At 38.4% G+C, this 13737-nt stretch overlaps 1 protein-coding gene across 1 annotated transcript; it reads left to right on the forward strand.

Annotated features, from left to right (window-relative positions):
* The first annotated feature begins 4475 nt into the window (after positions 1-4475).
* Positions 4476-7549, forward strand: ftr84 (finTRIM family, member 84). Its single transcript, XM_062437334.1, has 7 exons — positions 4476-5048; positions 5366-5461; positions 5649-5882; positions 6172-6328; positions 6482-6538; positions 6750-6803; positions 7008-7549. Exons 1-7 carry the CDS (start codon positions 4476-4478, stop codon positions 7547-7549), a joined length of 1713 nt encoding a protein of 570 aa, XP_062293318.1.
* The last annotated feature ends 6188 nt before the right edge of the window (positions 7550-13737 follow it).

Consider the following 13737-nt stretch of genomic DNA (forward strand, 5'->3'; position numbering starts at 1 on the left):
ACTGACAGATACACACAGAGTATCATTAAATTCAAAATATTGTATTGTAAAGATGAAGATTTGAAACTGATAATGTTCAATATATGGCTGCATTTTCCTAACCCTAATAACCCTTCAACATACTTGCTTTGGGTGATGTTCATTTACTTTGTGATGATCTAACACAAACTCATAATGACTCTATTAGCTGATTGACTCTCTGTCTGCCAAGAAATAGCTGCAGTGATGATCAGTCTAAGTGCACATTTTCTCTCTCCCTCTCATACACACACGCACATGCGCACACACACGCGCACACATACACACACAAAAACACTTTTACATCCATCAATGTCATGTTAGTGTTACTCAAGGCCAGTATAATTTAATCAACTCAATATCCAAATGGCTGCTCCCTTCCCTTCTTCTCGTCTTCTCAATCTCTTTTGACTTGACTTATCTTTCACTTAATTGTTAATGCTCTATGCTGGGCAAAGCAAGTTGCATGGTGGATAATAAATAGTGACGTAAAAAACACAATTTATTTTAGAAAAATGCTGTTTGTTTATTTGACAATTATGTAATTGAAATCAGTACCTTTTACTTTGAAGATAAAACAGGCATCTTGCATGCTTAAAGTAGCAGCTTGCATTACATTTTTAATTTATTGCTGAATATTTTATTGGTGGGCAGCTGGATGAAAATACAACAGCTAATTGTTGTAAATGTTATAGGCAATACACCACAAATAGCACTTGAAAACATTTACATAAATAACATTGTAGAACCAATGCTGCATTTGTGCATGACTACATATACTTTAGAGAATCTGTTTAAGAAAATCTAATGGTAAAATATCTTGGTTCATCTCCTTAAGTCTATTGGATATATTACAAATTATTTGTCATTGCTGGAGTATGAAATAAGTCATCTCATCCTATATTTTTTTTCTGCTGCCATCCTTTGCCCGTTTGTTAAGTACTAGAGCATGAAACAGTGATGCTGAAAAAAAGAGAGAAGAAAAGTGTACCTGCTGCCGTAAATAGAAGGATGCAGTGTAAATGTTCAGGAAAATCCTGATTCGTGTACAGCTGCTTGACCCCTTTTCGTTCTCCTCCTCCTCTTTCTTCTTCTTTCTCCTCTGCCTCTCCTTCCTGCCACTCCCAGGATTTCTCAGAATGGCTGCAGAGATGGAGAGATGTAGAGAAACAGGAGGAGAGAGGGGAGGGGAAGGGAGGAGGGAGAGAGTACCAACCAGCACAGTCAATGACATCATGGGCACTCAGCCTCTCTAGTGTCTATTCAGTCTCATTTAGCTTTTTGCCTCTCTGTATAAAGTTGCTTCTTTAGTGAGATTTATTATGTTTTGTTTAATTTTACTAATCATTGTAATTATCTTTATAACATATTTTGTGATAAATTTAATTTTTTTCTCCATTTCCCACAGTAGTTGTTGTTGTCATATTTTTTCTCCCCTCTTCAACACTAAACATAACTCACAACTGTGAGCCATGCCCATTCTCTTTTGACTCTCGCTCTCTTTTTCTGTTTCCCCCGCCCTCTTGCTTTCTTTCTCTTACCGTCATTGTCAAAAGAACCCTGTTGTCTAGACAAAGATGAGAGTCACCCTTCAAAGGACAAAGACCACTGTCAGTGTAGCTGACACATTACAAGAAAGATAGTCCTATTTTACAGCTTCATATAAGTACAACTGAAAGCAGATCAGGAACACAGAGGAGGCCTTTTTTTTACACTTTAAGCTCTGTTGAGACTTGAATTGATTTGTGGATAATAATAGATGTGCCACAACAAGTTTCCACACACTGTTTAAACAGCTTCTTCTGATGATTAGAAAGCTCTGCTTAGGTTAAAAGCACACAAAAACAGTGGTGCAGATAATCTTGACTCATGTCTTCTTCATCGAAGTGTCCCTTCTAAATCTTTGTGGAAAAGCACCTTATTAGTACCCTTACACCAGGCATGTCCAAACTATTCCACAAAGGGCCATTTGGCTGCAGGTTTCCATTACAACCAAGCAGATCTCAGTCTTCAGGCAGTTGATTGGTTGAATCATGTGCTCTTGATTTGTTGGAACAAAAAAACCTGCAGCCACATGGCCCTTTGTGGAATAGTTTGGACATGCCTGCCTTACACAAAAGTGGTGATGTCTCCAATCTCAACAACTACCATCCAATATCTAAACTTCTTATCTCAGCAAAAGTCCTAGAATCATTGGTCAATTTACAAATATGTGCCTTTATTGATTTACAAAACTTAGCACAGCCATAACAGTCTGGTTTTTGGCCAGGTCAAAACACAATTGATAACATTGTCTCCTCCATAGATAACAATAATTGTATGCCACTCTCTCCATTGACATCTCTGACGCATTTGATACAGTTTATCATAAAATTATACTCAACAAACTACAGTCTATACGCTTAGATGGTACTCTTACCATCAGAAATCGGTTTGGGTCTATTTTTGGTTCATTGCTGTTTACATCACACATAAATAACATCATTCTTCCTAATCCATACTACAGTGTTTTTTGCAGATGATGTAATTTTATATGTCTCAGCTCCACCCCAGGCCAGGCTCTGGTTTTTGGCCAGGTCAAAACACAATTGATAACATTGTCTCCTCCATAGATAACAATAATTGTATGCCACTCTCTCCATTGACATCTCTGACGCATTTGATACAGTTTATCATAAAATTATACTCAACAAACTACAGTCTATACGCTTAGATGGTACTCTTACCATCAGAAATCGGTTTGGGTCTATTTTTGGTTCATTGCTGTTTACATCACACATAAATAACATCATTCTTCCTAATCCATACTACAGTGTTTTTTGCAGATGATGTAATTTTATATGTCTCAGCTCCACCCCAGGCCAGGCTCTGATTCGTCTTCAGGCTGCCTTCAGTGCAGCCTGAAGACGAATCAATCAATTTGTCTACAAACCATAAAACTGTTGTGCAGTCAACATTCAGAGATCTTTATTTCAGTGAGACTGATTAAATAAAGTGGCTAATAGTAGACTCATCACTAACTCCACTATTTCTCAGAAAAATATTGTTAGTTTTGCTTTGAAAAGCACATTATTTGCTGAACTCTTACAATGAGAGTAAACATACTCAAATCTTTTAGCAGAGCTTTGTAAACATCTGCACTGTTTTAGTGGTGTCTTCTTGTGTGAAAGTAATTAAGCAGTGTAGAAACCAAACATGCATTTTAATGGAAAAAGGTCACCCTGCACCAACTTTATAATAATGCCAAGATCAATTTAGAATTTATATTTTTTCATGTCATTCCTCAGCACCTGAATTATATCATTATAATTAAATGAAAAGTATGTTAGAAAAATGTTTTTTTTTTAATTTAAAGTATTTTAAATTGATTTAACTAATTGATTTTCAATTAGTTGAAAAGATAGACAGAAAAATACAAATTTCCCCTGGGTTTACACAATATTTGCTAAACTATTAATATCAACATATTTAGTTGCTGTGTGTTAATCTGTCAATGATTAAAAAAGGAAAGATAATTTATACCAAGTTTCAGTATTGTAATATCCATTTGTGAATTATGGATTAAGCCTTTTAATAAAACCAAAATTAAGACTTTATATAATTGTGTCTGCATTGTATACTTACACTGCAGTGTCTTCACCTTGCAGTGCCATCACCTTGCTTTGTTGTTTTTCCTGTTTTAAATGGGTTTCTTATGCCCACATACTGATGCTCTGTGTATTGTTCATAGGATAAACAGAACAAGTTGTTTTGACATCATGAGCCATGATGAAACCCACTGCCCAGTCAAATGGAAAGCTGAGGGGTGTAAGGGAGATGATCCCTTGGAAATGTCAGGGTGAATAAGAGCAGAGAGCAATTACAGAGCAGTATCAAATGATGTTGATACTTATTTAAATGAGATATAAAAAAGTTAATTTTTCTAAAATCCTAAACTTTAAGTGACCTCAAAAATGTGTGTAAAATCAGTCTTAAATACTTTACATGGAGCTGTAATAAGAACTTCCATGCTAACATGTTAGCTTTTCAAGGCATTCCTTCATGTTCCAAGTAGTCAACAATAGTTTTTATTTTGCTGAGAAGTGGACTTTAGTGTGTGACTTTTCCTGAAATTCCTGCTTCATAAGCAGATTCCTTCATGGTTGCAGATCTTAGTGTTTATTTCACATGATGGAACAAGGGTTCTGTGGGAAGACATCACTTGTTTGCTTATAGTATAAACAAAGCCTTGCATTTAAATATCAGCAGTAAACAGCATTGTCTCTGGTTTGGAAGGATTACAGGCACAGATGGTTGGACCTTCTTTGGACCTGAGACTGACTAATACTACACTTCCCATCACCTGGCAAATTCAAGAAACAATTCAGGAATTCACATAGTGCACAGATTGACTGAGAGCTAATCTGATTCCATTTTTTAAATTTTTTTATACCATATTTACCTCCTCCAATAACATCATGGCTGAGTCTAGTTTTCCTTTACCACCAGACACCTATTGTCCACTGTGTGTGGACACACTCAGAGACCCAGTCACTATCGCCTGTGGTGACACTTACTGCCTGGAGTGCATCAAGGTCTACTGGGACCAGTTTGACCACATGGGTGTGTACAGCTGCCCACAGTGCCGCGCAACCTTCACGCCACGGCCTGTGCTGAGACGCAACCTGCCTGACGTAAACCACGAGCCCCGACGCCAGCTTCCAGAACTAACTCCTTTTCCCTACATGCACCGGGAATCCTTCTGCGATTTTTGTGTCGGCCGTCGAAACAAGGCTGTCAAGTCTTGCCTCATGTGCCTGGCCTACTACTGCGAAACACACGTCAAGCCACATTATGAGTCATCCACCTTCAAGAGACACAAGCTGGTGGATGAGACGGGCCACCTGGACAGGAAGATCTGTCCCCAGCATGAGAAAGGCCTGGAGCTCTTCTGTCGCTCTGACCAAATGTGCATCTGTGTATTATGCACTGTCAGAGAGCACCGCAGCCACAACATTACCTCAGCAGAGGAAGAACGCATTGAGAAACAAGTGAGTCTGAATTGTCTGAGTCGTCAATATGTCTGACTCTGAGTGACATGTTGACCTTTTCATTTTTGTATGTGTACACTGACTAACCAGCATGAAAGCTATTTAAAGCCAACTAAAATCTTTCTAAACATGCCTTACTTGTGGATTCAATAACACATTTTTATACATTTCATAAACAATATATGTTTTTAAAGGAGAGAATTTATCCCATAGAGTCTACATCCAAATTGATGTCACAGACTAAAACTATGCCTTGTTCTCTTGAGTAATTGTGTTTTTAAAAAGCCTGTCTTCTTATCATCATGTTCTTCCATCAGAAAGTCCTGGTGGTCACACAATCTGAAGTCCAACACATCATTCAGGAGAGGATGAAGGAGCTGCAGGAGCTCAAACATAATGTGGACGTTCTGAAAGTAAGATCAGCCATAATCACATATAAAAGTTTGTGCTTGTACATTGTAAGATATAATGTGATATTGTTTATATGTGATGAGATACAAATGTGACATACAGGTGTAGAAAAGGTATATATGGCACCACCCAGTGGTAGTATCAAGAGTGACACTTGAAACATCCTGACAAACTGACTTTACCTTTTAGAGTAATGCCCAGCGAGCACAAGCAGAAAGTGATAAGACATTCCACGAAATGCTCCAAGCGGTGGAGCGCTGGAAGGCTGAAATTCATCAGATGATAACGGCCAACATGCAGTCAGCAATGTCACAAGCTGAGGGCTACGTGGACCGTCTGGAGCAGGAGATACTTGAGCTTCAGCGCAGAGACGCAGAGCTACGGCAGATCCTTGAAACAGAGGATAACATCCACTTCCTGCAGGTGCTGAAGGATCATACTGAGCTGCAAGAGATATTACCATTCTTGTCTTAATATGTGCCAAGGAGTACCACATTGTTGTAATACTGAATTGATTTGATGAATGCTGTACGCATCAACCCATTAACTTCAAATGGCAATAATAAATATCTCATTATTTTATACTCTTCAATTTGAATCCTTATATCCATGATGATGCCAGTAAATTATGATGTTTTTATAGAAAAGATATGATAATACATGTTGTGTTTCTGACTGAATTATGGAGGTCTTTCCTCTCTTGGCGAAACAGAATTTTCCAACCCTGTGTGTTCCTCCTGAGGCCATGGTACCCAAAGTGCTCATCAACCCTCAGTTCTCCTTTGGTGAGATGAGCAAGACAGCCACAGAAATGAAGGAACATCTGGATGACATCTGTAAGAATGAACTAGGCAAAATATCAAAGACAGGTTGGTCTGAGTCTGATAAAAAAAAAAATTAAAACATTTTTAAATTTTTAATTTTATATATATTCTTTATATATGAATATATAAACTAAATTGGCAAACTAAAGTCAGTCTGTTAAAGTGGGCCAATAACTGAATGCTGTACCATTTTCACAGTCAGTGAAACCCCTGTGTACATACTTTTGCCAAGAAATGGAGAGAAACGACTCAAAGGTAAGTGTTTGTCAACTGAAATATGAACAACTTTTTTTTTTAAAGCAGATATGAATATTGATTTGATTAGATTTTTTGGTAGACAGCAAAAGAATTAGAGATTGATTCTTTTAAGGCATCTCATTGGATTTATGTACGTATTTGAATAAATAAACAATAACGTAAAGTTAATCACAAATGAACATCTTTCTGTGTTTTCACATCTAAACAGTTCCTGGAAGAGTTGACTTTCAGGAGCCGAAAACAAGACCAGACTTTTTGAGATGTGAGTACTGTTTATGGTTCAGTGCATACTATTATTACCTTGACAACAGCAAAATGTGTCAATGTTCCATTTATTAATTGCAGTTATATGTGTTATACAGACTGTAACACAGTGAGTGAATTATATGGATGAATGTTATTTTCTTTTTTCTTTCTTGATCAGTGATTAAGAAATGTTTGTTATATGTTGCTCTCTTTTTCTCAGATTTCTCTAAGATGTCCTTCGATCCGAACACAGTCTACAAAGAGCTGGTCGTGTCCGACGGGAACCAGAGGGTCAACCGGAAGAAAACAGTCCAGTTTTATCCAGATCACCCCGACCGCTTTGATGGCTTCTCCCAGGTGCTGTGCAAGGAGCCTTTGACTGGTTTCAGATTTTACTGGGAGGCAGAGTGGAGCGGGGAGTTTTCCATTGGTGTGGCCTACAAGAGCATCAGTCGCAAGGGGAAGAATTCACAAAGCCTGCTGGGTTACAATGACAAGTCTTGGAGTCTCCTGTGCTCAGACTCAGGCTACTCAGCCTGGCACAACAAATTAGACCATGACCTTCCTGATGCTCCGAGGGCTACACGAATTGGTGTGTACCTGGACTATGCAGGAAACACAGTGTCTCTTTACTCAGTCTCAGAGACTATGGAGCTTATCCACAGATTCAAAGCTCAGTTTAGTGAGCCTTTATATGCAGGTTTTGGTGTGGGCTCCTCAGTTACCCTCTGCCAGCTGAAGAAGAATCCAACACCTTACTAAGGTGAACAAACAGGAAAATTAACCATTGTGAAGTGCACAGTACTTGCGGTTTTGAAAATATTGGCTGAATATTGACTGTACAATGGAATGTAAGGTTATTTTATGTAATTCTCTATTTTAAACTCCTTTCTGACAGTCTCAACAAAAAATGAAATAATCTTCACAAAGTATTTATTGCACTGTTGCTGCACTATTAGATTGCATATATGTGTGTAGTGACTACTGAATGTTCTTGTCAGATATGTTTATAATGCTTCAATGAATGTTATTTCAAGGCCATCATTTATGCAAATATATTTATTTATATATATTGATTTAATATAGATACTACAAATAACTCAGTACCCATAATGCAATTATGTCGTGCTACTAATAGAAGGCCCATAGTCAACTTTGTTGTTTTATGAGCATTAGCATGTTATAGCTGAAATAATCTGCAGACAGGTGTCAAAATTATAGTATGTGTATGTTTCTGTATATGCACAATAAAAAAAGAAAAAAAACATATCTTGTTTCAACATTTTTAAGTTTTTATTGAGAGTGATATCACAAACAGAAAAACCCTTATAACACTAACATGAGTAACTATGTTAAATATCTATGTGTGTCTCAGCTAAAACATTAAAATATGTCAAATAATTAATTCACAACATTTTTAAATAATAAATGTACTCTGTTTGATTGACTTATTTCTCTGAAAATGTCTTAAGGACATCTTGAAGATATTTTACAAAATCACAAATGTATGCTTATAGACTAGTGCATTTACTAGACAATTTCCCCACCCGATACAGATAGAGGAGAGATGGGGGGGAAACTTGTTATGACAAAGATAAATATTGTTCCTATCAAGGATAGTGCAAGTGCCATTGGGAGCTGAGCCATAACTGTAACCACCAGATTAATCAAAATGATCTTGAAAGCCCTTTTTCATGGTGTTACCCCTGTGTTGGTCCCTCTGTCCTTTGCCTGGCCCAGGGCATTTCAGGGCTCTGAGAAGAGAACTGAGATGCAGCAGAAAGCCATCAACAGTGAGAGGAACAGATAAAAAGTTGCTATCATCCAGAAAAACTGTTTTTGAAACTGAAATTGAAAGCCATACCAACAATGGTAACCATGATTACTATCAGCCAAGAAACACAGCAACATGCCAGCCTGTACCTCAGAGTTTTACACTTGAGGGAAGTCAGAGGATGGACGACTCCAAAGTACTGTTCCAGGTAGATAAAGCTCTGGACCAAGGGTCACAGAATAAGGAACATTGCACATTGCAGTTAAGCAGGAAATAGCAAATGCCCGAGTGACAGAGAAGGATCTCTATCACAATCTAGTTGAGAGGGATGAAATCAGAAGCTATCTCCTCAGTAAGCCACAAGATGAAGCCATTGGTGGGGTGACCAAAGAGACCAAAGAGAAGGTTTGCTTTGTACGCAGCTCCTGACAGAACATGCCTCATGGTGTTCATGGTGTTTTCCCAAGGTGGAGTTGTGGCCGTATTGTTCAAAGTGCAAATGTTTATTTTCTTCCTAATGATAAGTACAATATCAACACTGAGCTGTTAAACATATTCTTGTTGAAGCATTAGTATGCAGAGTTTACAGACTCTCACAATCATACTGTAAATGTTGTTTAATGCTTACAAAAATGCTGAATAAAGCAATACACAAAAATTGTTAACCCTATTAACATCTATTTTCTTTACTTTCAATTCACTCTGAAATTATATTCTCAGATGCCCATTTTTTCTTTTGCGAGACAGAGAGTATTAAATCTGTATAATGTAACTGAAATGTACATTGTGTTATTCTTTCATTAAACAAAATGGTTTCTATAAACCTTTTTTTCCAGACTGTTCACATTCAAACTGTTTCCAAATACTATATACAAACTTCTACAAATGCTTCATAACCAATTTAAATTACCGTTTTAATATATGTGTCATCGTCATAGAGTAATGTTCACAAGTCTTTTTCTACTAATTGAGATTACATATATCCTGTATAATTTAACAGTCTAATAACATAAAAGTACATTTCTACAGTTGGAAAGAAGTTTAAAGCTCTAAAAAAATAAGAAAAGAAACTTTTTCAGTGACTCATTATTAGGAAGGGATTATTTCTTTACATTAGCTCATATAATTTGCAAGAGAAATAATCCAAAGGGGCTACACTGCTTTACATGTTTTCAATGTAACAGAGGTGAAGCACGGACATGGCCCTGTATGCACACTCACAGGTGTTGGAGGCAGTCAACTGGCTAACTACTACAAAAATGTTAGTTGCTGCTATAGTGTATTCGGTACCATATTAATGGCTTAATAAATGATTAATACATCATTTATTAATGCTTTAATAATGATTTATATGCCATTGATAAGAATAATGTGGGGGTTGCCAAGTTGTGAAAAATCCCTCCTTTTCTATACCAACCTTACGATTTCCTTGATCAAATTCATTAGAAGAACACCTCCAAAATACTGTTCAACCACTGACGCTCTGGTAATGATAGCAGGGCATACTGAAAAAAAATCCATTTATATTCAATTTGACCTTCATTAAATTTATCTTTAGTTAAAGAACAGGTTCACTGCTTTAAAAGAACATGCAGGTGCCCAAATGAACATTGAAACAGGTTTCTTGCAGTAATCATCCCTGACCATTAGCAGATCCCTTCATAGTGCATTTACAGTGTAAGGGATGGGGCCAAAATCCACAAGCCTCCCTCTGAACAAAAATGTATTTGAAAGTTTATCTGAAGCTAATATGAATTGTCAACCATCCAAATGAGTTAAATCAAGTACATATCTTTACACGGTACAGTCTTTTTGTTACTATACTTCTACCACAGCTCACCAGGATAACACTGTCCAAGGAAACTCAAAGGTAATCTGCTAATAACCCTGAAAATATGTCAGATATCCACTTGATATAACTAAGTCCCAGTACCAGTAACCCAGTCTGCCAAAGCCTTATATAAGCTTCAGATAAACGTTTAAATGAATTTTCCCATAACTGTGTTGGCAGTACACTCTGTGTATTTTGTATTTTGTCATCCACCACTTCATTGACATTTGAAGGGAATCTTTCAATAGCCAGCATGAACAGGAAGAATGATTGGACAAAGAGCAAAAGGCAAAAGGTGGGGCACAGCCTGGAAACATGTTATTTTAAGAGCCTTTGTTATACATACAAATTTCCATTTTGCGGCCTGTTTACTGGTTGTTGTTTTTTTTGAGCATTTGATTATGCCAACAGTAAACTGAGAAGCAAGAGCAGCAGGTGAGGTTATTTTCTATTCAGTTAAAATCTTCACTTCACTGCTGCGTGACCAGAGCTCCAGACACTGCCGGAACCTTCATCAGGTTTGAATACAGGAGTATGTAGCTTTACATTAAAGGGGTACATTTTGGAGGAATTCAGTATGTTTAGTATGTATCATTGTGCACTGCCTCTCAAGTTTCTGTAAATGTTTGTTTGACAATCAGTTATTGAGCAACTTTGAGTTACTTTGAGTTATTAGAGTAAAATTTCACAATATTGGCCCATATGATCACTGAAATAGGTTTTTCACAATGTAGCCATTGTTCCTCCTTCTGTATTACTTACATTGTAAGAGTATTATGAAGAGATCTTATAATGGATTGTATGAACAGGAGAAATTTATATGAATAACATATTTCAATGTCAGGGCACCTGCCTATTGTTTTAAGACAGACTTGGACAATTCTGAACCAGTCCTTTAACAAGATTAAAAAAGTAAACATTAATTTCTTGTAGGACTTCTGAAAGCTGTCTTTTCTCCTTTACAGGCACAAAATGAACACCACCATTGCACAGAATGGTTCGTCAAGCCACCCCTCAAATTTTTATCATGAAGACATTGATTTAATCAACATTTCAATGTCAGTCAACATCATCTTGAGTCTTCCATTAAATGGTTATGTCATGTGGCTCATACTGACAGGAGCCAGAGGGACTTTGGCCTCAGATATATTTTCTCTAAACCTGGCTATGTCGGATATTTTTTTCACTTTATGCAGTATGTCTTACTTTATATATATAAAGTTGAAATTATTTCTATGTCTGGAAGCCTTTGTGTTTTCACTTGGCTTTCTCTTTACAGCCCGTCCTCTCTTTCAGTGCTGCATCTGTGTCGAGTGCTATGTTGGGGTTGTCCACCCCGTGTATTTTCTCAACTATAAACCGTTGAGGTACAGGGTGGCCTGTTGCTGTGTTGTCTGGCTGATTTCCTTGGTTTCCTGTATCTATTCTAAGTACACTTATTCAAACACTCTGTATCTTTATTGTTTTTTTGTCCAGAATTTGCTGTTCTTCTCAGTAATACTTTTCTGCTGCCTCTCAGTGCTCTGGGCTCTGAAACATCCTGGGCCTGGGGAACAAGTAGCACAGAGGACAAGGAGTAATGCAGTGAAGAGAAGAGCCTTTCAAGTCATGTCACTGATAATGATCTCCATGGCCATCAGTTTCTCTTTGTATGTGGCTGCTATTCCAATGCAATGTTGCCTTACATTTGTGGACTTTGCCAGTGCCATAACCATTTGCACAAGCTTGGCTTTAGCAGTTGGGTTTATACAGCCCCTTCTGTACCTCCACAGGAATGGAAAACTAAACTGTTTTAGGAAACCCTAAGTAAACCCCCCACTTTTTTTTAAACACATGTGAAGCTGGGAGGTACATCTGCTAACATGTCATTTAACCGCTGCTATAGAATGGTGATGTGACCCCGTCATATAAAGTAGTAGGTAAATACACACCTATCTTGTAAAATAAACCTGTACAAATACTTGAACTGGATGGTTTGATTTTGGACACTACTTGAATTCATGTCCTGTAATTTCAGCACCACGCATCAACCACTGTGTTACCAGTTGCAAGGCAAGGTCACATTAGTATGCATAAAGATATATCCTGCTATTGTACATTGTCACTAGAGAAAGGGTTTTACATTAATTTAAACTCTGTTTGAAGGTAAACAAGAGTGTGTTGAGTTGTGCAATCCTCCAGGAAAGTTCTGTGTGGGTTTAGTGAAACTGAAATGTAAGTGACCTTTATAATTATACATTGTATATTTACAGGTTGTTTTATGGGTTTATGGTTGTTAAATATATTTATTGCGTTCTATTGCATCGACAATCATAGCCCAATGCCATGTTTTGTTTTTCTTTTCTTTTAAAAATAATAATGTTTGTGTTTAACTCTGCACCCAGCTGTAAAAGCACATTAGTTGTTCTCTAAAAGGACTCTGTAGCTTACACACTCTTGTTAATCAACTTGTGGCAAACATCCTCACAAATAAAATTTTCGCTACAAGAACCTCTAAAGTAATTGTGTCCTGTGTTTTATTATGAAGTTACATTTATTTTAAATATGGAGTAGATGTTAGGCTCTAAAGTCCCAGTAGCCAAATGTGCCAGGTACCCCAGAGACAAAGACACAGAATCGTGGTGCAAGTTTAACAGATTTATTAAAGGGGCGTTACGTCGGAGAGGAGCTGGGCCGAGGAGGGAGAGAGGGGGTATCCTGGGAGAGGTGAGAGGGTGGAGGGTCCACGTGGTGGTTTGGTGGGGGTGAAGGTGAGGGGCTTGGAAGGCGTGGATGGAGCGAGGAGACACTGGGTTTGCGGAGGGAGCCTGGAACAAACACAAAAGAGAACAGGGTTAGCAAAGAATACAACACTCAGTCTTTCACGAGTGCCGAAAATACTGCTAGGACACAGCCGGCTAAACTGACCACAATAGTCAACGTTCAAGCGGCGGGCGCTTCCTCTCAGCCTCCTCTTATACTCAGGCAGCGTAGATGATGTGGAGCAGCTGGGCTGCTCGTCATCCTCATTGCCAGCACCTGTGCTGGGCTGACTGGCTGCTGGCTGCTGGGCAGCCCCAACAGTACCCCCCCCCTGAGGGGAGGCACCGGACGACCGCCCGGGGGCATCTGGGTTGTCCCTGTAGAAATCATCCAACAAGGAGGGGTCAGCGAGGTAAGACGAGTGCACCCAGCATCGTTCTTCGGGGCCATAGTCCTCCCAGTCCACTAAGTACTGGAATCCCCGACCACGGCGACGGACGGCGAGCAGCTTCCTAACTGTCCACACAGGGTCACCATCAGCTAGGACTCGGGGAGGCGGAGGAGCTGAAACAGGAGACAATACGCTGGTGGCCACAGGTTTAA

This window comes from Scomber scombrus, chromosome 2, assembly GCF_963691925.1.
Source record: "Scomber scombrus chromosome 2, fScoSco1.1, whole genome shotgun sequence".
NCBI classification, from domain to species: Eukaryota; Metazoa; Chordata; class Actinopteri; order Scombriformes; family Scombridae; genus Scomber; species Scomber scombrus.

Coding starts and splice junctions, on each gene's coding strand:
- ftr84 (XM_062437334.1), top strand. CDS start 4,476: ATGGCTGAGTCTAGTTTTCCTTTACCACCAGACACCTATTGTCCACTG. Junction 6,539..6,749: donor TGGAGAGAAACGACTCAAAG/GTAAGTGTTTGT, acceptor ACATCTAAACAG/TTCCTGGAAGAGTTGACTTT. Junction 6,804..7,007: donor AAGACCAGACTTTTTGAGAT/GTGAGTACTGTT, acceptor TCTTTTTCTCAG/ATTTCTCTAAGATGTCCTTC.